This window comes from Mizuhopecten yessoensis, unplaced genomic scaffold (genome assembly GCF_002113885.1).
Source record: "Mizuhopecten yessoensis strain PY_sf001 unplaced genomic scaffold, ASM211388v2 scaffold11103, whole genome shotgun sequence".
Classification (NCBI taxonomy): domain Eukaryota; kingdom Metazoa; phylum Mollusca; class Bivalvia; order Pectinida; family Pectinidae; genus Mizuhopecten; species Mizuhopecten yessoensis.
Window position 1 is genome coordinate 191,242 of NW_018408881.1, and position 26,494 is coordinate 217,735.

Consider the following 26,494-nt stretch of genomic DNA (forward strand, 5'->3'; position numbering starts at 1 on the left):
GTGACGTCTAGTCATTGTTGAGCCATTGTGACGTCACGTCACGTGAAATGGGATGTAAGATAGAAATTTCTTACCCTGGACAGCTCTATTTACACACGGAAAAGAGAGAAAACGTGATACACTCAAGGCGCATTGTGACACCACCCCTAGCTGTATCGTGTTGTAGGAAGAACGAATGTAACACACACATGTCATTTCACCTATAAATTAAGTAATAGTTAATTACAGTATGTCAAAAATGAAATACACAACACTTAAATTAAGACATATTTTAATGTATACATCATGTTATTGAGAAGTTTTAAGACACATGTATGCACCGTTAATGAGAAGTATTAAATTGAAAACACATATTTTAACGTACACATTTTGTAAAATAGAAGTTTTAAGACACATAAACTAGTATACACCGTTAATGAGATGTATCAAATTAAGACAGATAAATTTATGACTACATGCATTAAGATTCATATACAAAGTATTAGTTTCTGTTTTTTCTCTTACATTTTACAATGTATTTTGTTTTTATTCATATCATTTGTACAATATAATTCGATGTAATGTGAAATGGTTAATTTTCATTGGGGATTTCATTTGGCTCATTTCGTGGACTCTCGTGTACTTTAAAGTGCCTATTTTAGCGCCTACACCTACAGCTGTAAGTATATAACATCTTTATATTTTGACACCAATACCGTCTGAAACTATTAATGATATATTAAGTCATATACAGAAGACAATATCACTGTCTCGGACCTCTGAGCGACTAGCTCACCGAAAAGACGTATGGCGGTGGGCGTTTAATCAGTGTATTTATATTAACAACAATTACACATAGTCCATGACAAAAAATAAAACACAATCAAAATAAATATATACAAATAAACCCTCATAAATATAATGATAATTAACGGCTTGTCGTCATCTGACATGAAAAAAATGTACGCTGCAGTCTGACGTAGACTGCGCAAAATGACAATAAAGAGATACCTCGATCATCAAAATCAACCTGCACGCCCAGGGAAAACCGGAGATAGCCCCCGGAAACCTGTATCCTAAAGCGGGACAAATATTATTTCCCTACAAGTCTGATTTCTCTGAGGTGAAAGTTGGACCGCCGTCTACTCTCTTTTTAACAGACCTTACTCAACCACCTTAAGAATAAACCTATACATCCTTAAATTTGGAATGAACCGTACGTCCCTAGTAGGCGACTAGAAATGACCACTCTGACAACATCCACCACCCGTGTACCCGAGTACACGTGACAGCCTTCTGCTGCTCGTGTCGAACGAGACAAATGATCCCGCTTCTACAGCGAACCGCGAACACCCTTGTCCGTAACACCGTTTCCCACAGGCACTTTTCATCTGTGAAGACTTCTGTCTGAACTTATCAGGAATTTATAGTAGCATTGTAACAATAATTGGTATACATAATGACATAAAGTCATAAAGACACTGTCTATACCGATTTTACTGTTTATTATCAACATTCCCACAGTTCTTTGTCCGATTTCTTCATTATCGTCCTAATTTTTGAACCCACTTCCACGCAAAGACAAATCGGAAAGTTCTCTTTCTCATCTGTTGAGGCTGTCTCGAAGAATCCAGGGAATCCTGCTTTGTACATGAAGTCCACCACCACGTTTCCATTTCCATCGAAGGAGACTCCAACACCGCCGGATCCTCCGTGAGTGACTTTGGACAGCAAAGGCACATGCCCATAATATCTATGCGAGTCTGCATCCCAATAAATGCTTTGCTTCTCTATATATTTGGGGTACTTTTCCTTCACCATCCGATTGAGATTGTTCAACCGATCACTATCAAATGTATTGCTGTTCAATCTGACCGTGTCATAGTGCACATCAAGTTTAATTTGGTTTGCATCATCTTGGAAGCATATTAGGTACACAAGACATTCGGAACTGCTGTCGGCATGTGTTGAGTCTCTGAAATTCGTGAAGGCCGGTGGGAAGCTTTTACCATCACTGTAAAGTTCGCAGATTGCAAAGTCTATTTTTTTATCGATGTTTTTCTCTCTTATCTTGTAATCCCACGTGTCTCGTTGATTGGGTCCCTGATTACGGAAGAAGGCTTTGATTTGATGGTCTGTACCGGTACCTATGGCAACAAAATGACATGTGAAAAGTTGAATTTGAATTTGAACTGAAGGAATTAGCCATAACTTTATAAAATATGCTAAATTATGCTCATTATTCCCCAACCGGTTCCCTAGGGGACTATAGGTTTGCACGTCGTCCACACGTCTGTATTCTGTTCTTCCCAAAAGTTTGTCCGGGGCGTATCATCTATACTATTTCACATGGAGTAACCATATTTGGTATGTAAGCACATCTTGGATAGTGACCTATGATTAGACCTTTGACCTTATCATTTAAAAAAGTTTGTCCGTGGAAAATTTAGATTTGGTATGCAGGTACATCATGAGGTAGCAGATCGTTTAGTACAACAAGAGGCCCAGGGGCCTGTATCGCTCACCAGGATATCTTAGCAATCATGGCAAAATATTCTCCAAATGAGATCCAAGGGAATATGCCAGACCCCAATGCCAATTCTTGTAGTATGTCTGTATTCGATTTTTCATGCCCAGCAATTTTATTTATGGTTATGGGGTGGGGATCTCAACTGTTTCCAAGCTGTGAATCAGAAACTAGGTCCCTATGGTTGGGTCTAGACCCCAGGATCTATTCTAATATCATGACTGCATTCATCTCTTTATGCCCAGCGTTTGTATATATAGTTTTGGGGTTGGGATCTCAACTGTTCTAAAGTTATGGCCCAGGGACTATGTCTCCAAGGGTTGGGCCAGACCCTAGGGCCATCCTGGAAGCAAATGTGCATTCTTCTATTTATACTCAGCAATTGTATATATGGTTATATGGTGGGGATCTCAATCATTTCCAAGTAATAAACTTTTTTTGGCCCCACCCCTTAGCCCGGGGGGTCAGCCCAACTATTTGTACAATTTTGAATCCCTGTCTCATGAATGCTTCCGACCAAATATGATCGATATCCATGGCACAGTTCTAGAGAAGAAGTCGTTTATAGCAATATAGCCAAATTGCCCCCTTTTGGCCCCGCCCTCAGCCCCCTGGGGGATCAGCCTCACCATTTGTACAATTTTGAATCCTCAGCATCTGGGATGCTTCCAGTCAAATATGGTGGGTATCCATCTCTTAGTTCCAGAGAAGAAGTCGTTTAAAGCAATATAGCCAAAAACCCTTTTTGGCACTGCCCCTCAGCCCCCTGGGGGGTCAGCCACACCATTTGTACAATTTTGAATCACTGCCTCCTATGAATGCTTTTGATTAAATATGATTGACATACAGTGCATAGTTCTACAGAAGAAGTCGTTTGTAGCAATAAAGCCAAATTGCCCCCTTTTTGCCCCGCCCTCAGCCCCCTGGGGGGGGTCAGCCCCACCATTTGTACAATTTTGAATCCCCACCACCTAGGGATGCTTCCAGTCAAATATGGTTGATATCCATCTTTTAGTTCCAGAGAAGTCGCTTATAGCAATATAGCAAAATTGCCCCCTTTTTGCCCCGCCCCACAGCCCCATGGGGGTCAACCCCACCATTTGTACAATTGTGATTCCCCACCACCTAGAGATGCTTCCAGTCAAATTTTGTAAATCAGTGGTTCAGAAGAAGAAGAAGTCGTTAAAAGAAATTGTTGACGGACGGACAACAGACGACACGGTATAAGCTCACCTAGGTCCTTCGGACCAGGTGAGCTAATAAAAGCAGGTTTTCAGTTTATGTATGTTGATGTGTCTTTATTAAGTAATAACTGGAATCTTGTATATATTTATTCATAATTCCAGTAAATGTTACGAAAAACTGGAAATATATTTGTTAAATATTCCTATAACTAACACAGTATTTCCTATTGGTGAACAGGTAAATACAGCTAAATAATCTACATGTACTATACCAGAACAGATTATAATGACACCTCTATTGTATATTGTTTTCCAGTGTTTTTATCAGAAAAAAGTGGGAGAAAGGACAACAAACCTTCAAGATAAGCACAAGAGAAATCCGTGTGACCACAGGTGAACGAACGGCCAGTGGGTGATTATAATTATTGCCCATATATTATCAGGTAGATGTCATATTGAAAAAAATATATATGTCAGGGGGTGGTTACATTGCCCTAGCAACCATCTTTAAATCTGCATCTGAAGTTAAGTTGTAACTGTATTCTCTTTGTACTTGTATATGTTCAGTTGAAATTTTATGTCATCAAAAAACAAAAAATATGTGTATCGTTAATTCGATATTATGAAATATTCAGTTGAATGATTTTTTCCTTTCTCTTTCAATTTTCATATCACAAAGTAACCCATTTCGTTATAAACAATTATTGAAATATGTACTTCAGTCTTTTAAACTTTGGTAAACACTGTAGTGCACTGGAGTTAAAATCGTAGTGCACTGGAGTTAACACTGAAGTGAACTGGAGTGCACTTCAATGTTTTGTCAAGTCACTTTCTTGCTCACTACGTCTGCACTACAAAGTGCACTAGATACCAAATTAAGTTTGCTCCCAACTGCATGCAGTCACTTTATCCAAAAGAGCCTAATATCTCCTTATTTCACTTAACTTTTCCTTTCACCATTGGCTCTCCTTCATTCATCAGCCATTTTGTGATTTTTGAATTTAGGGTTTAACTATATTTAGACAAGTTACAGAGGATCATGGGAATTCCTTATCTGTGGTGCACATCTGGCGACATTCTGGTGATATGAAAAGTGTCAGAACATCACTAGAATATTTTATCTGTGGTGCACTTCTGGCGATATACTGGTGACATTCTGGGAATATGAAATGTGTGCCAGAACATCACCAAAATGTCACTGCTAGCGGCGATATTCTGTGCACTTCTGGCAACATGTTCTGCCAAACTGATTTGTGCGCCGCAACTGTAAAGGGAAAGACGGACAGACGAAACACGGACGCCGCACCACGACATAAGCTCAATTAGCCCTTCGGACCAGGTGATCTAAAAATGTCTGTTTGAAACGATTGTTACATGATTATTATATCAAACTCACATTTGCTGATGACATGGTAGCACGTGAGAATGTAGCATTTGCCAATACGAAAGCAGGTCCCCCAGTTTCCACAAATCATACATCGGACTAGGCCAACTTTTTGTTTGCATTGCTCAAACACTATTCCTTCTTTAGCTTTGTGACAAGGGAAGTCATGCTCCTTTGTTACATGGAAACAGTTTTTGTAAACACCACATTTACCAGTCCTGGTGAGTCTTATCTGCAAGTATATGAAGATTATATCTGTAACAGCGGCCATTGTTTTTTTCAATGCTTCCGCAAGGAATCGATCTTGGGACCTCTGGTTTACTAGTCTTACGCTCTATCGAATGAACTAGAGAGAAATTCTCCCTAGCTGAGTCGGCAGGAAGCAGAAAATGTTCTTTTAGGGTGACATTCCGCCTCTAGGACGAGTTTTTTCAGGGGGTCATAGCTAGCTTTCATGTGAAAGTATCTGGAGTCCCTTTACGTGGGCTCCAGTGTAACAGAGGTAAATATTTTTCAATGTCTCCACTCTAGGAGTCAAACCTGGGTTCTCTCGTTTACTAGTCTTAAGCTATACCAAATGAAGTAAAGAGAGAAATTGTCCCTAGCTGAGTCGTTATGAAGAGGATAATATTTTACCGGGGTGACAATTCAGTAATAATCACTCATTGATTGATTAATTAAAGATGAAAGGATACTTGTTTTATTTTTTTTCTGTCATATAAGTACAGAAATATTAACGATATGATTTATTTCACACAATGTTACAAAAAAAAACCAAATTGTATCCACAAATCAACATCCTAGGTCAAAAGAAATACCAAAATGCACAGGGACAAACATCCTCGGTACTCTAGGGTTACCCCAATTTCGCTCTCTGCACCCCTGAAATTTGTAATAGCACAATCGCAGGCACGCGGCTAGCCATTTGATTGATATCCGAAAAACTGACCAATCGCTAGGCTGCTACATGTCCTTTGAATCTTACAGAGGAGCAACAGCCGACTTCAAAGCCAGTCAATTTACTGTTACGCGACCAATATTTTTTTTATCTTCATTAAAGGAAAACACTAGCTCGTCTCCTTCGATTTGCAATGACATATTGGGGGGTGGGGGGTGGGGGCAAATAGCCAAAGTGAGTGTAACACCTGTATGAGGGACAAATTATACCAAGCATCTCAAACCACAATGACAGTATAAACCTTGGCGTCACCGCGCAATAACAACATATCACCTTTAGTATACAAAGATGAACAAAATGTACCCGAACCAAAAACACTCAAGGACAAAAACAATAAATGTACATACCACGCCGTCTAAACAACATAACAAAATACACCAGAACGTGAACGCACACAAAGACACAACATGCCACAGCGTTTACTCACAATGATAAAATTGATCTAAAGTCTAAAAGACAACAACAGAAACTACATCCTTGATACTCCAGTGGTTACTCTCACTTACGCTCTCTGCATCCATGGAATATTTCTCCCACCCTTCACAGACGTGCTCCCGTTTTAGCCGGGAAAGATCAGCTTGTCACCCCCTACGGGCAGATAGCCGTGTACCGATTAGCACGTGTTCAATTACGACGTCATTAAAATGCGTCACCGGTAATTGTGACGTCATCAAAAGTGAATGACGATATTCATACCCCACATGTGTTTTTGTTTACAAACTTGGTAGATTATTGTTGGTGGAGTTTTGACTAAAATAATAGGATGGGAGAAAAATAACCATACCCTACCTTGAGGGTGTAACAGAGAAATCTCCAACCCTCGGGTGATTTTTGTTGGTTGTCTAACCCTCGGAAGAGCCTCGGGTCAGACAACCAAAAAAATAACCCCTCGGGTAGGAGATTTCTCTGTCACACCCTTAAGGTAGGGTAAGATTATATTAGCCATAGCAAAATTGAAAGCTCAGTGGGCACCACCTTGTTGATGAGACAGGAAGACTAGTTCGATCCTTTGATGAAAATTAAAAGAATCTTGCGGTCGCGTAACGGTAAAAATTGACTGCTTTAGATGATTGGAGTCCCTTTGTTTTAATTAGTCAATTATTTCATACTCTCTTATTCTTAATACATTATTTCTTCTGATAGAAGCTATAAATCTTAAGTTAAAGTGATACCGGGTGTTTTCTTGCACGGATTTCTTGGCAGCTCGTCGCCTTGACAATTTCTGAAAAAAAAGGTAGAAAGAAACTTACAAGTCATTTTCAGTTTCATTGATGTAAGGTGTGACACACGTCAAACAATGTCACCTAAAAAGATGTCCGTCGAATAATTATTGTTGTAAAACACATGCATTAATATCATAATAAAAAAAATATATAAACATTTGTATAACAAAAATCTTTTTGCTTCCTTATGCTGTACCTATTTTCAATCCATCCTAATGCTGAACCTGTTGTCAAACAACCTTAACGCTATATCTATTGTCAAACAACCTTAATTCTATATCTATTGTCAAACAACCTTAATGCTATATCTATTGTCAAAAAATCGTAATGCTTTACCAAATGTCAAATTATCCTAATTTTATTTCGACGAATAAAAAGAAAAGTGATGCTAACACACAAAAATATAAGATTTATTTGCAAACTAAGTTTGATAATATATGTCAACTTACCTTCATGGTTCTTTGAACTGGGTAAAATGTTGGTAACACAAGATACGTCTTTCTTCCCACATACCAGTTCATCACTCCGTTCTAGAAAAAGGAGAAAACATAGACATACACTCTATGGCAATAACCTCACGTGATACATCTTATTTATTTGATAAATAACAGAATTAAAAAGGAATATTTTGACTATAATGTATTTAACCAGAGATCCAAGATGGATCTTGGCGCCCTCAACATCATACTATCTTCATAGGTTCTACGTAAATTCAATCGTTTCTTTTATCTGTTTGTTTGACTCACGTAAACAGCAAATGCAACTTTTGAATAAAGCTTCATACTGCTTTGTATGACATTGTTCTTTCTAAGTGAGGTTGGAATTTGAACTATTGCACAATACTTTATGGGTAAAAAGAGGAACCTCATATGTCTGGTGGCCATATTAAACATTTGACCAAATGACCTAGAAAATGGGTCAAAGTCATTCATCTGAGCAACATGTTGTAGCCATTTATCGCATCGTGCTACTGTCCAAATATCATTTATCCAGGGCCTTTCGGTTATTCAGTAGATGTTGAACATTTGACCCTATAGCCACATTGAATGTGGGTGAAGGGCATTCAATTAAATAAATGTCAACCATTCATTCAAGCATGATACTGACCCAATATCAACACCCCTGGCCTTTACATTATTGTGAATATGAAGCTTAAATATTTTATAATGGTTGACTCCAATGACCTTGGGAGTGGTTAAAGGTCTTTTGCTTGAATAACTTCGGTAGTCTTTATATCCCAGTATGCTATTGACCAAGTCACCCTAGGCCCAATGGTTATTGAGAAGAAGTCTTTCGAACAAAAAAGTTGACGCCAAATGGACAGACGGACATAAGAAGACTAAAAATATTCCAAACCTAATATTCTCTATTCTGAAATCCTAACAAATCGCCTGATTTTCGGAGAATCATATTAGGGACAAAGCATACCGGCCCCTAAAGCATCTTTTCGATTTTAGTTACATATGAATGTTTACCACAAAATAAGACTAGATAGACAAAAAGTCAGATGTTCAAATTGAATTATCCATCATAATATTACGAGTCGTGAATAGAAAGTTTCAAAATGTCATTTTTTGCGAAATTTTAAAAAATTGACAATTACTTTCGAGCATTTGGTTACAAGGTCATCATTTTGAAGGTGTTTTCATACAATTTTAGTTTTGAAATACATAAATCAAATATACTTAATTAACATTTCAAATTGTTTTCTCACCAATTCAGACATGTAAGAATCACAGGGGCTTGATAATTTGTTAGAGTACAGTTATGATTGGACCTAAGCTGATGATTTTAGAGTAGTATTAGACGTTTTATTAATTGATATCAATATCATAATTGGAATAGCATGTTTACCAAACATCTAATATTACTCTGAGCACATCTGTTAAGATCCAAACATAGCTATACTGTAACAAATTATCAGGCCCCTGATGTACTAAATGCAAACAGCAGTGGTGCTGCCCTGTTATATATCATATCTACCTTGCTCCGGTAGCGACGGGGTTTCTTCAGCTATTATAACATCCTCTCCAATCAGCTGCTCTTTGTCCTACGGAAAATCATCATAGTTACTTTTCAGTAGCTAATCCTATATTCCTAATATATCTATGTAATAATTCATGTTATAAGTTTAACTTCGTAGTCTATGAGTCTTATATCTGTGAAGGGTGCAGTAAATGCACCCGAGGAACCGTGAAATTAATAGCCTAATAGTTCAATAGCTAAAAAAAATCTGTAATTAATTGTAATAATCATGTCATCATTTTCCCATCCTATTGGTCCGTGACTCTAAGGAGGCGTGTACACCCTGTGTTTACATAACATTTAATAGGGTTTTCATAGATTTTCTCTATGTTTCCTCTACTAGGCAGCATCCCTCTTTCCCATGATGTCTTGAACAATTATTTTATTATCCCTAATGGAAAACGTCCCGTTGCCTCCAGGGGGCGCCATCCTACTGTTAGCCAAGCTATGCTTCAGATTAAATCAAGTCAAAATTCCTCAAGCCATTCGAAAAAAAATATATCATTTGAAACGGAAAATAGTGACTGAAAACTAACAAAGACTGTTAAAAAACTTTATTTGTTGTTAGTGACTCCTTGCGAAATTCCTACAGATACCCTTAAAGTTTTAAGTGATTACCACTTGACCACACTGGATCAAAAAAAAATAACACTATATTTTAGAATATAGGTTATAGTGTATTGGAAATAGGAAGGAATGGTGGAAATAGGAAGGAAGGGAATTGTGTATTCATCAAACAAAATATTCAATCAACTAAAACAAACTAGAAATGTAGTATGAAGGAACAACATCACTTTGTTGTCTGATACAGCCATTGAAAACATATAAATAATAAACCTAAACAGAAGAAAATACAAAAAAAAACTGTAATATAACTTTGTTACCTGTATTATTGGACCATTTACTGGCTCAAAGTTGGAACACAGTTTTGCATTGTCTGGCGTGGCAGTGTTGACTTTATCAACTTCATTGGTTCCATCACAAAACACTCTGGACTGCAAAAAATTGATAAGACAAAATAAAATCAGTACCCAAGTAAACTAGCAAATAAGGACATCTGATAAACTTCTGTTCTCTGTAAAACTGACCGTATTTAGAGAAAACAGTTTTGTACAGAACTGGGCCGGTCAACCCTTTAAAACCCTCAAACTGCATAACGTTAGTTCAAAAACCGGGTTTGTGACAGCACGATCAACCTACCTCTTATGTAGGTAGAAAAAGCACAGACAAATGTTCGACAATGAACTGAACAGTGAAAAGAAATTTCATATGATTTTCTAAATAAATTAATAAATCTTTCGTCTGCTCGAAAACATTTATGAGAAAAAAGATGAGAAAAATAGGAAACAATGCAAAATCGCCCGAATAGGATTCGAGCCCTGGATCTTTGACAATTTGATTCCAGATAACTTGTAAACTGGGATTAGGCACAAGTTAATAACGAGTCCAGACGCGTGCCTTGTCAACTGGCCGTATCCAACGTCCTATCTCCAAGGAATAATGATTGAAAGTTGAACATAAATCGCCTCACTGAACAGTTTCCAGATCGTCTCATGCCACACCAATCCATGACGTCATGGACAATGCCGAGCGTGACATCAAAATTCGTTAAAAGTCAATCGGCCCTAGCCTGTGGCAGTCAACGTAAAAATCACATCGGCCAAAAGGCAGTCTAAGGGTTAAATGAATAGCAATGGGTTTTTTATGAAGGAAAACCTGGCAGTAGCTACTACATAAGGTACAGTCTATGTCACCGCCTGCTGCTTTACCTATTACATACCTCAGGATCTTGAACAGTTTGAGTGGCAGACGACACGTCGGGCTGCTGGACAGACACATTGAAGTCCTGGCGTGCTGGAAGAACCTTTGATTTCTTTGATTTCTTTGTCAAGTCCATGGTTTCTTGTTGTTTATAAGTGTACCTGAGTATAATCATAGAGATCATATATATATAGACAGATTGTATAAGAAAACTATCATTTGAACAATAACAAGGTGGGATTGCACGAACGAAAATGTAATCGTAAATGTAAGGTTGGAATAGTTCATTATGAAGTTTCAAGGATGAATGAGTTAATGGCTAAATAGTTCTAGAAATGACCGGAAATATTTTGTACTTCCTACTGAGTATATTATAATTATTATTTTGAAAGCTTGTTTCTTAAAAAAAATGGAAACACAATTAATACTAGGCCACGAATAGACCTTACGCAATAGGTTTAAAGTTGAAACAGACCGTGCACGACCTACAAAATAATCTTTGTCCTATTGAGTAACACGGGTCACAGCCACAGGGGCATGGATCGCTTTACTTGTAATATTAACAAGAAAAAGCAGCAAAGCTGCTGGACACCAAACCTTTTTATGGAAATGACTAACTGACAGTCCATCATTACCACGAGGGAACGGAACCTTGAATCTATTTAATTATAATTAAATAAATTGTAAATGGCATTAATTGTGTTGTTCAGAATATTCTGTTTAGCTCAATATCTACAGTTTAACAGCATGTTTAGGCTCAAATGTCAACGATTTGGCAATAATTAACATCATCTTCTGAGAGAGAGAAGCCGGTTATGTCATAAGATGATTTACGTAAAAGATCATTTTTACCTTTTGTCAAAATTGAAGCGATTTTTGAAATTATTTCTTTTGACAGTGTAACTATTTGACTGTTTTGGATAAAATATCAACCATCTTCTTAGTTAAAGCGTCAATCGTAGCCCCCGCCCCATTGAATAATAGTTATGACTTCTCGAGACTGCTACGAAGAAATATTTTGCCACAACACTGTTTTTTTGTACAATTTGGAATGGATTTAGAATTTTATATATTAAGATATGTTACTCTCATATAATATGTGAATACATTGATAAAATAAAAACATTGAAGATTAACAACATTTTAACATATACAATTTGTACAGTGGCCTTGTGGATTAGTATAGTGATTTGACCCCTTCAATAGTTTAAGTGGAGATGCCACTTTTGAAGGATTCACGGGAAGAAGTCATGCACACAGATTCTGGTAGGGTATTCTAGTCTGTTATTGTTTTGGGATAGAAGGAATTTTTATAAAAATCTTTAGTAGTGGCTTTAAATTTGTGCGACTGTCTTAGTTTCTGACAACATATCAAATAACGAGGCTGTTATAGAATCTACCGACTGTTGTCAGGTTCTCATACAATCAACAAATACATTCACGCCTGAATTCTTCACAAAATGAGCAAAGAGAAAAGTTCGAATGAACTTCCAAAAATAACTCCCTCGTGAAGGGCAAGGTCGGATTTACGGGGTTCACTGTATTTGTCCATGCGCAAAATTTGTTCCGGGGAAAAATCGATACAATTTCAAATCTAACTTTCAGCTCACAGTTCTATTGATAAACTTAAATCACCCTATACACATATAATACGCAATTGTATTGATACTGAATTGTGGAATAAAATTGAAGTGTTTGTTAAAATTTCCAAGTACTACTTCGTTTGCCAATCAGCACGCGACAATACGCTGTTCAAACTATTGAACGAAATTGTGTGGACTGTCGATCAGACGGGCATTTTTAATTTTAAATATAAATTATAAGTTAAAAAAGAACATAAGAGGCAGAGAAAACGTAAATATTAGTATTGAACTGTTTTTGTATGGTATTTATGATATATTTGAATGACACAGATTTGGAAGCAAACAAATCATATTATTACCCAATAGTCTATATAAATTATACTTAGTCATTTTTGACTGTTTCTGGCCTTTTGGTCGATTTCGGCTATAGGGGTGAAACAGTCAAAACTGTTTTCCCGGTCAGAGCGAACTGTTACCCGGCGCGAATTCAATGCGCAGAAATCCCCCTCGAGAGCCCCGTTCAAACGTTTCGGTGACCGCGACTCAGTGTTGAAGCAATGGCAACATTGAATACAGCATTGATACTAATATTTATTTGGTAATAAAACAATTGTTTCATGGTTATTTTGGGAACAGTCAAAACTATCATCCCTCGGTAGGGGAAATCCCTGTGGAACTGTTTGCCCTTGGCCTAGCGGTCTCGGGCAAACAGTTCCCCAGGGCTTCCCCCTACCTCGGGATGATAGTTTTGACTGTTCCCCAAATAGCCATGAAATAATAACACCAAACCACGGACTTAGATACATATATGTAATCTAATTCTGTGACCAAACTAAAAACTCGTTCTTAATTATCATAACCACATGTGCATGATGACAAGATATATACATGAATGTGAAAAAAAACACTTACAGTATTTAACACTCTACATACACTTTGTTGCAACTAGACTTCCGTGTTTTATTTCTTTAACCACAACTAAAACCGCGCAATAAAATATAATAAACAAGAATGCCAATAGAAGTAGATTCTTTACACGTACATGTATTGAACATGTAAACACAATATCAATTGTTGTTATTGGGAAAATATAAATTTATTATGAAAAGTACCGAAAAAAACCCCGACAAGTGCCGAGGTGTCCCATTGAAAATGAATGCGGCAAACGGCAGCTGTGCACGGTAAAGAAGTTAAGGTAATAGGATTGTGTCACCATTTCTCAGGAGAATTTCTTCAAATGTTCTAGTAATATTGCTTTGAAGTAAAGACATTTTTTGCCGCAAAAAAATATAGGTTGTCAGAATTTTAAGGATTTTAAATGGAAATTTATGTAAAATGGAGTGAATTTTGAAAATAAACCATGAAAAGACACAATTTTTTGAAAAATAGTGTCAATAGAAATAATAGTTTTGCATTAATGTATATCAGTTCAATAAATGCTGAAATATGTGAAAGTGAGAGCAGAAGTAGAAGTTCAGTGTCAAAAAATATACGACTAGTTGTAGCGGGATTTACATTATTTAAAAAAATAGGAGGTATATAGGGGTAAATGGTGGAGAAAGGGTTATTACTATGTATTTCACAACGGAAGGAAAATAATTCCTGCATGTATAACTTACTGTTTAGTCATTAAAATGTTTAGATCTTTATTGTCTTCCCTGATTTTCTTTTATTTTCAGTAATTTTATTAAATTGAATAACTACACCTACAAAAACGACCAGAAGCCTTTGATAGCGGGTTCCTGAATTCAAACACTTAAAACAATGCTTGTAAAATTACTTTTAACTCTTTTTAACAATAAATTTATGTGGATTAAAAGACATATTACACCAATTTTCACATTTTCAACACATACAATTCACAAGAATTTAAAATAAGGAATTTACTTTAGGTTATGGACATTTATTTATTGTTTCAGATTGGTAATACACAGCTACTTACTTTCACAGATCATGAGCATTGCATGTACATATGTACTAACGTTGTTTCAGACCCATCTTCAGTGTCAATAATTACACCTGTATTTACTATTACAGACAGGTTATGAATTTTTAATCATTGCTTCAGACTGGGTAAACATTTGTGTTAAATTTCACAGACATGTCACAGAAAAATAACATATTGTTTAAAACTGCATGATTATACATGTGGATTTAATTATATTTATTATCACCGACATGTTAGGAAAACTTATCACTTGTTTCAGACTGCCTATAAAACTTATATTACTATCACAAGTAGGTAATCAATTTTTAATTATTGTTTCAGGCTAGTCATAAACTTGTGTTAGCTATCACAGACATGTAAGAAAAAAATATTGATTGCTTAAGACTGGTTATAAACTTATAATTAGGTATCTTAACTTTCACATACATTAAGAGGAACTTTTATTAATTGTTTCAGACTGTTTACATACATATATATTTACTATCACAGTTTTTTTTTATATCGCATGTATTATAGACAAGTGATACACATTTCATCATCAGATTGGTTCTAGTTGTGTAGATTCATCTTTATGTGTGACCAAAAAGGCACAAGTCAGATAGTATGCATGGTAACATCATGCACTTTATAAGTATTTAAATATATGAATTCATGGTAAAACATATTTATGTAATCAGAAATCTAACCTTCCTGTCAGGCTGGCAAAATAATAGTAACTATGAAAAAAACACCATTGAGGCTAACTCAAGGAACTCCTCAGGTTCTTTTCAAAGTAATTTCCACATCATGATCCAGCGGTCCCAGCATATTAATTGTTTGATGCACATTTAGCAATACTATTTGGTCTAGGATATATAAATGATATATACCTATTCGTTTAACAACATAATTCAAAACATTAAAAATGTGTATAATCCTCAATTCCAGGTAAAGCACTATTAAATATAGTTGAAGCCCTGAGATATATTCACCCTCTCATTGAAATTAAAATAATACCTCTACCATTTTCTGTTAATAATGTAACATGTATCACTATATTTCACCTATTTAAATAGTGTTGAAATTGTGTCAGAATACCTGTCCATATATACAGTGATAGGCAATCAATTATCATTATCTGTCTTACTGTCAATATAGTAATACATGTATATATAAATGTATGTACAAAACATGTATAGGGTAAATATAATGGATAATTATTGTAAAATGTATAAATATACATGTGTAATACCTCTCTGTGGTAGTATGTACATGTTTAATACCTCTCTGTGATAGTATATACATGTGTTATACCTGTCTGTGGTAGTATATACATGTGTAATACCTGTCTGTTATAGTATATACATGTGTAATACCTGTCTGTGAAAGAATATACATGTGTTATACTTGTATGTGAAAGTATTTACATGAGTTATACCTGTCTGTGTTAGTATATACGTGTGTTATAGCTGTCTGTGATAGTATATACATGGGTTATACATGTGTGTGATAGTATATACATGTGTTATCCCTGTCTGTGGTAGTATATACTATCACAGAGAGGAATTAAACATGTACATACTACCACAGAGAGGTATTACACATGTATATTTATACATGTGTAATACCTCTCTCTGGTAGTATGTACATGTTTAATACCGCTCTGTGATAGTATATACATGTGTAATAACTGTCTGTGATAGTATATACATGTGTAATAACTGTCTGTGAAAGTATATACATGTGTTTTACTTGTATGTGAAAGTATTTACATGAGTTATACCTGTCTGTGTTAGTATATACGTGTGTTATACCTGTCTGTGATAGTATATACATGTGTTATACATGTGTGTGATAGTATACACAAGAGTAATACATGTCTGTTATAGTATATACACGTGTAATACCTATCTGTGATATTATATACATGTGTTATACATGTATGTGGAAGTATTTTCATGTGTTATACCTGTCTGTGGTAGCATATACGTGTGATATACTATCACAGACAGAAATTACACATGTATATACTAACCCAGATAGGTATTACACATGTATGTACTATCGCAGACAGTGATAACACATATTCTCTGTAGGTAAGGTTCCTCATCTTTATAATAGTTGTCTGATTGGTTCATATTGATTGCATGTACAGGAAACATAACATATTTGCTTGTGCTGGAGTTTCCCAATAATGTTCCCTTATTGTGGCCTCTTTTTGTAGTCATTTAGGAAGAGTAGGTTTTTGAAGATGAAATGTCTGATTTTTTCTCCTTACCGGAAAACATACCATGTATATATTTTGTATCATGTACATTGTATCTTCTGGAAAACGAGTAGACACTATATATAACAGAGATGATAAATGCAGGTACCTTATGCAATGAGGCTGTATTATATATAGAGGATACCCTTACTCAATAAATAATGATGCTTTATGAGGTAAATCCATAAACAAATTTCAGCATATAGATGATATACATGTATATTTGAAAACTGTCTCGGGATATATTTCATATACATAATTAATTATAGAAACAGTATACAAAATATGTAAATATAGTTTCATGTGTATTTAGTATATATTTATTTCCCCGTATATATTTAATATATATATAAAACAAGGCAAAGTATTACGTGTAAGGCAATCCATAGTCCCCCAAAGGTAATGATTTCTATATTTAACAAACAGTACCTATTATGTCAGAATGTATCTACTGTTAGGAAAGTATCCTGATACATACTTCTTGCACTCTTCCATCCCAAGATGTCCTTGTACACCAAATCTGGTTACTCCAGGTGAAATAGTATAGAAGTACAGAGTGCAAACCTATAATCACCCCGGGAACCAGTGGGGTACTAAAAGGGTAGTAGTGTATATAGAATATATGAAAGTGGTAAACTTTTTATATACTCTGTATACAACTTTGTACACCACTTTTTCTTTACTATGTACAGCCATATAACACACTCCGTATACTCTACGTTTATCCCTCGTTTATACCCTGTATACCGCTTTTTATATAATATGTTACAAGAGCAATCCTTATATACCCTGTATATCAATCTTTATAAGCTGTATACCACTCTTTATATACTGTGTATACCACTCCTTACATACTCTGTGTACCACTCTTCTAATATACTGTATACCACTATATATATACTGTACATACCACTCTATATATACTGTGTAAACCAACCTATATGATGTGTTTACCACTTCGTACATATACTGTATACCACTCTTTGTGTACTATATAGACAAATTCGAATATACCCTGTATACCACTATATGTATACCATGCATATCAGTCTTTATATATTCTGTATACCACCATGTGTACTCTGTAAACCACTTTTTATGTTCCCTGTATACCACTCTCTATATACCATTCTTTATATACTCTGTATACCACTCTCTGTATACTATGCATATCACCCTTTATATAATCTGTAAACCACTTCTTATATACCCTGTTTACTAGCTTATATAATCTGTATACAAATCATTATATAACCTTCTCAATATTTCTTTGTAAAGACATCTTCTGGCAAAATCCTAACAAAAGTGTATCCAAATTTCGATGCTCAGCAATATATATACTACTACAGCCAGGTATTACACATGTAATTACTACTACAGCCAGGTATTACGCATGTATATATTATCACAGATAGGTATTACACATGTATATACTATCACAGATAGGTATTGCACATGTATTTACTATCACAGACAGGTATTACACATGTAATTACTACTACAGACAGGAATTACATATGTATATAGTATCACAGATAGGTAGTACACATGATATATTCTATCAGTTTTCACGGACAGGTATCACACATGTATACTATCATATACATGTATTACACATGTAATTACTACTGCAGACAGGTATTACATATGTATTTACTATCACAGACAGGTATTACACATGTATTTACTATCACACATAGTATTTAACACATGCAATTACTTACTACAGAGAGTTTCCTAAATATATTGCTATTGTTGTTTTTGGGGGGAGGGGGTTAAATGGGAACTCATTAGATAAATATCTGTTTTATCATGATATCTTATATTTGAATGGTAATAAAGTGCATACTGTTACCATGTATCTTGCTGGTGTGAAATGCCTTTTAGGTCACAAAATACAGTTGTATCTCTACAAAATATATTAATGTTCCTTACATGACAGTATATTGATAGAACATAGAACAAATACATAAGTATGTTCCTAAATGTCTGTGATAGTTAAAACAATTTTATCTGAAGCAATATAATTAAAGATTCATAGCCTGTCTGTAATAATAAATACAGGTGTATGACCAGTCTGAAACAGTCAATACAAAAATATGTTCCTATGTCTGCGATAAGCAGCTCGAAACAATTAATAAATGTTTTTAATATGTATGTTATAGTTAATACAAGTTTATAACCAGTCTGAAACAATTAATTAATGTCCATAACCTGTCTGTGAATTTGTACGGGTAATAATACAATTTTATCAAATTAGTATAAAAAGATTTATCAAGATAAAACATTTTAATGACTAAATTGTAAGTTATACATGCAGTAGAATCGTTTTCCTTCAGTTATGAAATACACAGGAACATCCCTTTCTCCACCACTTACACCCATCTACTTTATAAAGCTTAACCTTTTAAAACAATGTTAATACCGCTATAACCAGACATATATTTGGTGGCATTAAACTCCTACTTTCACTTTCACATACTTCATTTCCGGTTAAGAGATACGAAACTGAGGCTTCCGATTTAATGCTTTACCGTGCACAGCCCCCGTTTATGACATTCCCTGTTCTCAAAGACGCCTCGGCACCTGGTGAAGTCGGTACTTGGACACCTCGGCACTAATATTTTCGGCACTTGGTTACTCCGGCACTTTTTGAGAACAAGTCGGTAATTATTTTTTCAGAATCTAGTTTGATGTTTAAGTTGCAATTGAATCTGAAATCCGTGAATCTTGTGTCTGTATTGAAAATTCGTATAAAGGGGAATAACTCGTTTGAAAATGGTATGTCTTCTATGGAATCCAACCACCATCATATTTCCCAATTGGAAATATGGTTTCTAATTCTAATTGTCAGCACAATCAAATGTCGATTATTTTACAGATATAACGTTTTGCATTTCGGTATAGTCTAAATCGTTATATCTTTAATTCTAGTGTTATTCTAAATTGTTGTAGATTTGTAATGTAATTTGTGCCATTGTTTTTCTTGAAATTATAACGTGACACTACCCCAACTGAAACATTTTTTTTTGTAGAAAATTTCCTTTCTATATAGTTACTATTTAATGGTATCAAATAAAATAATTGGAAAAATGTAACATTTTGGGTAGCATCACGTTATGATGCATGAAAAGTCATTCGTGGACGTTTGTTCACAGCAATAATAACACCACACTAAGAACTCGTTCTTAATTATCACAACCACCTATGCATGATGACAAGATATATACATGAATGTGAAAACAAACACTTGCAGTAATTAACACTCTGCATACACTTTGTTGCAACTAGACTTCCGTGTTTTATTTCTTTAACCACAACTAAAACCGTGCAATAAAAGAAAATAAACAAGAATGACAATAAAAGTACCTTCTTTACACATACATGTATTGAACATGTCAACACAGCATTAGTTGTTTTATTGGAAAAATATAAATTTATTATGAAAAGTACCGAAAAAATACCCCTTCAAGTGCAGAGGTGTCCCATTAAAAATGAATGTTATATATACGGGAGCTGTGTAAAACTTGCTTTGAGCTCGCACATATTTGTATTTTTCAATAGCAAGTAGAACTAACACCAATATAAAATATTATCAATAAGTTTAGTTGATATCTTTAAATATTACTTATTATATTAACGCATAAATTTTAAAAGATAGGTGTTAAGAAGCACACATTAATATATACTAATATGGCTGGAATAATCCCGAGTTATAAACTTTTTCGAAAAGAAACTAGATTGTTCCGAAGAGCCATTGGGGAACTTAGAAAATTTCTTTGAAGTTGCCGTGTTTAATTATTCGAATGACTATTGGTTTTGTTGGCCTAAAAGAAAAAGGTTCAGAAATAGTTCTTATTTGTGAGAATCACTGTCATTTATTAATCTGTTGCATGTCATTTTCAACCAGAATGAGACAAATGAAAGTAGTTTGCTGAGGATTTATGTGGTGTGGGTCCAGTAGTGCAGCTGTAATGATGCCAAACTCGGCAAGAGTGCAGAATTATTGTCATAATCAGTCACCAGTCCACATACTCTAATATAAAGTGAGATTTTAAAATTCGTCTTGATTTATGTTATTTTTCGTACACAGCCTCGTTGAAGAATTCTAGTTTGGTTTGATTTGGGAAGGAGTTGTTATTTGTTTTATATTATCCATGAGGGATTTTTGGTTTCTTTGACATGTGTCTACCCGAGGTATGCCGTTTATTTCAAGTTTCTTCTTAATTTTACAGCAATTTTGAGGTAAAGATACAGATAGTTGATGTCAGAAAGCTGAGTTAGCTGATTCAACATTTATCATTCACATCACTTGTATTGCTTGTTGTAAGAAAAATTTGTTGATTTCTGCTGATGATCATGTGTTTTAAATTAATGGTTTAAAGTTGCTGATCATGTATTTTGCGAGTTAACAGGTAAAGTATATGTACAACTGTTCCAGTGTTCCTCCAAACCGATCAAATTAGTCAACCTCCCATCACCCACCCCAAGTAGTTTGTTTAGATTGTGTCCCATTTTGCAAAGACTGTCCTATATGTTAATTTAGACCTGGTGGTAAAGAATCTACCAGCTATCATTAAATCTTAAATACACGAAGAATATTTGTAATGAAATACAATTTATTATTGTACATTTGATCTAACTTGACCTCTCTAGGTTAATTTTAAGTCCAAGAAAAAATTCACCATAAAATAAATTTTACAGACATTTTTTTTATCAGGAATATACTATGTATGTGTACATATCACTATAGCAAGGTTATTTTATTAGATTAAATTAATCTTATCTTTGTTTATGAAAAGTGTTTGGAACTAGATCATAACTTAGGGAACTTAGATATAATTTCAATAATGAAGAATGTCTTATATTTTAGTTCCTTTTCCAAATGAATTTTATCACACAGGGGAGTATATGGTAACTGGACTTTTCCCCCAAAGTTTGAAGCAGATTCCAAAAGAAATATTAAGTTTACTGATAAATGTGCTTAAAATACTCAAACAATTGTGGGTAAGTATTGCATAACTCTTTTTATTAATAATATCTAGGATAGATATTTCAGCCCCAAAACCAATATATCTCTTTTGATACAGAACAGATTATGTTTGGGAATCAACTGTTTTTAAACATTTTTTTTTTAAATATATAGCACTAACACTCAATCCATATTGATATGAAATGTTTGAAATTTGAATATTTCTATAGTGCATAATTCCATAACCTGCAAACTATAAGGACATGTCAAATACTACCAGATTCACATTTATATATACAATGGAAGATATTATATATAATAAATGGGCATCACAGTATAAACATATTTTGCTGCAATCTGAAGTAGACAATTATTGTTTTAGCTATTAACTTATATATCAGATATACACATCATATACATCAGGTATATACCTCCTATATATCAGGTATTAACCTTCTATATATCAGGTATATACCTCCCATACATCAGGTATATACCTCATATAGATCAGGTATACACCTCCTATAAATCAGGTATGTACCTCCCATACATTAGGTATACACACCTCTCATACATCAGGTATAAACACATCCCATACATCAGGTAAGCACCTCCTATATATCAGGTAAATACCTAAACATCAGTTATACATATCCTATAGATCAGGTATACACCACCGAAACAAAAGTTATAGACCTCCCATACATTAGGTATACACCTTATATACATCAGATTACACCTATGCATCAAGTATCCATGCATAAATACGTATATGTCATGTATATATATATATAGTTGTCTGGTTGGTTTATACCTATCTTTGATAGTATATGCATTTGTAATACCTATCTGTGATAGTTTATATCATGTGTAACACCTGTCTGTAATAGTAAATACATGTGTAATACTTGTCTGTAGTAGTAATTACATGTTTAATACCTGGCTGTAGTAGTAAATATCTATTGCTGAGCATCAAAATTTGGATACACTTTTGTAAGGTTTTTGCAAAGAGACTGGTTCTCTATCAGTGTCTATTGTTTATTATAAAATATAACCAAGATATTTGTATAAAAAAATATTGAGAAGGTTATACATGTATAATGATTTGTATACGGATTATGAAAACTAGTTAACAGGGTATATAAGAAGTGGTTTACAGAGTATATAAAGAGTGATATGCATAGTATACAGAGAGTGATAAACGGAGTATATAGAGAATGGTATATAGAAAGTAGTATAAAGGGTACATAAAAAGTGGTTTACAATGATCACAGGGTGGTATACAGAGTATATAAAGAGTGATATGCATGGCATACATAGAGTGGTATACAGGGTATATTCGAATTTGCTTATATAGTACACAAAAAGTGGTATACAGTATGTGAGAAGTGGTAAACAGAGCATCAAGAGTAGTATGCACAGAATATGAGGAGTTGTATATATGGAGTGGTATACATAGTGTATATATAGAGTGGTATACACAGTATATAAAGAGTAGTAAACAGAATATTATAAGAGTTGTATACAGAGTATGTAAGGAGTGGCAAACACATCATATAGAGTGGTATAAACAGAATATAAGGAGTTGTATACACAGTATATATAAAGTGGTATACACAGTATATATAGAGTAGTATACAGTATATTAGAAGAGTGGTATACAGAGTATGTAAGAATTGGTATACATCTTATATAATGAGTGATATACAGAGTATGTTATGAGTGATATACAGAGTAAATATTATACAGAGAGTGGTATTCAGAGTATAAATGAGTGCTATACAGAGCATACAGAGAGTGATATATAGCTATACATAGTAAAGAAAAATTGGTATACAAAGTTGTATACAGAGTATATAAAAAGTTTACCACTTTCTTATATTCTATACACTACGTTTTTGGTCCCCCTCTGGTTCCGGAAGGAATTATAGGTTTTTACTCTGTACTTCTGTACTATTTCACCTGGAGTAACCAGATTTGGTGTACAAGGACATCTTTGGATGGAGGAGTGCAAGAAGTATGTATCAGGATACTTTCCTAACAGTAGGTGCATTCTGATATAATAGGTACTGTTTGTTTAATATATGAAGCGTTACCTTTGGGGGAGAAAAGATTGCCTTGTAATAATTTGCCTTGTTTTATATATATATTAAATATACTATGTAGACAAGTGTATTGACTCATTTTCTAGAAGATACAATGTACACGATACAAAATATATGCATGGTATGTACACCATCTGAACATTATTGTATATTTTCAAGGAAAGAGGAAAATAAGACATTTCATCTTCAAAAACCTACTCTTCCTGAATAACTGCCAAAATTGTAGCATATCTCAGGTCTGAAAAAACTGAGGCAAAGCAGAGCATTTGGGTGCCAATGGAGGAAGTTTGTGTGTAAATATAATTAGGATCCCCCACCATGTAACCATCTGAATACATCCATGCTTACATGATTGGCTCCAGGGTCCTACTCTAACACAAGGGACTTATAGTCCCCAAGTTTTACATGAAATCAATAAAGATCCCATCCATATGCTGCTGGGAATGCAGGGGGAAAACATTCATGATACCAAAGATAGTCCTTAATGGAGCCCACCTCACCCTGAGGACTTCCTCCTTCAGTAATAAATGGACATTTTGAGATCCCCAAAGCTGATATTTCATGTATGATAAAAGGTTATCAACAACTTTTAATGAAAAATAAAAATTCAAGGTGAGATAATAATTAATACGCCATTGTTTCTTGTTCTAGAGAGTCCACAATAAGGGAAAATAATTTGGAAACTCCAACACAAGCAAACAACTTGATGTTATATTTCTTGTGCATGCAAACCATATGAACCAACCAGACAACTATTATAAAGAGGAGGTACCTTACCTACAGAGAATATGGACCTGACATGTACCTCATGTATATACGCATGGATACTTGATGTATAGGTGTAATCTGATGTATAAAAGGTGTATACCTGATGTATGGGAGGTGTTAACCTGATGTATATGAGGTATAATATATGGGAAGTAAATACCTGATATATAGGATATGTATACCTGATGTTTAGGTATTTATCTGATTTATAGGAGGTGCAAACCTGATGTATGAGATATGTATATACCTAATGTATTGGAGGTGTATATACTTAATGTATTGGAGGTGTATTTACCTGATGTATTGGAGGTGTTTGCCTGATGTATAGGAGGTATAATATACTGGATATATTTGGGAAGTGAATACCTAATATATAGGATACGTATACCTGATGTTTAGGTATTTATCTGATATATAGGAGAAACAAACGTGATGTATGAGATGTGTATATACCTGATGTATTGGAGGTGTATATACCTGATGTATGGGAGGTGTATACTTGATGTATTGGAGGTGTTTACCTGATGTATGGGAGTTATAATATATGGAAAGTAAATACCTGATATATAGGATATGTATACCTGATGTTTAGTTATTTATTTGATATATAGTAGATTCAAACCTGATGTATGAGATGTGTATATGCCCAATGTATTGGAGGTGTATATACCTGATGTATGGGAGGTGTATACCTGATGTATGGGAGGTGTACATAGCTAATGTATAGTAGGTGTATATACCTGATGTATGGGAGGAGTTTACCTGATGTATAGAAGGTATAATATATGGGAAGTAAATTCCTGATATATAGGATATGTATCCCTGATGTTTAGGTATTTATCTGATATATAGGAGGTGCAAACCTGATGCATTAGATGTGTATATACCTAATGTATTGGAGGTGTATATACCTGATGTATTGGAGGTGTATAAACCTGATGTATGGGAGGTGTATACCTGATGTATGGGAGGTGTACATAGCTAATGTATAGGAGGTGTATATACCTGATGTATTTGAGGTGTATATACCTGATGTATGGGAAGTGTATACCTGATGTATGAGATGTGTATATACCTTATGTATTCGAGGTGTTTACCTGATGTATGGGGGTGTATACCTGATGTATGGGAGGTGTTTACCTGATGTATTGGAGGTATAATATATGGGAAGTAAATACCTGATATATTGGATATTTATACCTGATGTTAAGGTATTTATCTGATATAAAGGAGGTGCAAACCTGATGTATGGGAGGTGTATACATGATGTATGGGAGGTGGTTACCTGATGTATGGAAGGTGTATACCTGATGTATGGGAGGTGTATACCTGATGTGTGGGAGGTGTTTACCTGATGGATAGGAGGTATAATATACTGGATATTCACATCTTATGTATTGAAGGTGTATAAACCTGGTGTATTGGAGGAGTATATACCTGAGGTATGATATATGGGAATTAAATACCTGATATATAGGATATGTATACCTGATGTTTAGGTATTTATCTGATATATATGGGAAGTAAATCCTAATGCATGAGATGTGTATATACCTAATGTATTGGAGGTGTATATAACTGATGTATGGGAGGTGTATACCTGATGTATGGAAGGTGTATACCTAATGTATGGGAGGTGTTTACCTGATGTATAGGAGGTATGATATACTGGATATTCACATCTTATGTATTGGAGGTGTATATACCTGATGTATTGAAGGTGTTTATACCTGAGGTATGATTTATGGGAAGTAAATACCTGATATATAGGATATGTATACCTGATGATTAGGTATTTATCTGATATATAGGAGGTGCAAACCTGATGTATG

General features: G+C 34.7%; 1 protein-coding gene across 1 annotated transcript in view; it reads right to left on the reverse strand.

The window, feature by feature from the left end:
- Window positions 1–274: 274 nt before the first annotated feature.
- The window catches only part of LOC110465893, a 34,801-nt gene continuing 8,581 nt past the window's right edge, over window positions 275–26,494 (reverse strand). Inside the window, exons 2-8 of the mRNA XM_021522031.1 lie at window positions 11,061–11,202; window positions 10,165–10,275; window positions 9,239–9,305; window positions 7,705–7,785; window positions 7,205–7,254; window positions 5,087–5,306; window positions 275–2,126 (exon numbers count right to left, since the gene is read on the reverse strand). Coding sequence (XP_021377706.1) covers window positions 1,489–2,126; window positions 5,087–5,306; window positions 7,205–7,254; window positions 7,705–7,785; window positions 9,239–9,305; window positions 10,165–10,275; window positions 11,061–11,177 — 1,284 coding nt within the window. The 5' untranslated portion in view covers window positions 11,178–11,202 and the 3' untranslated portion in view covers window positions 275–1,488. The remainder of the gene's footprint in view (window positions 2,127–5,086; window positions 5,307–7,204; window positions 7,255–7,704; window positions 7,786–9,238; window positions 9,306–10,164; window positions 10,276–11,060; window positions 11,203–26,494) is intronic.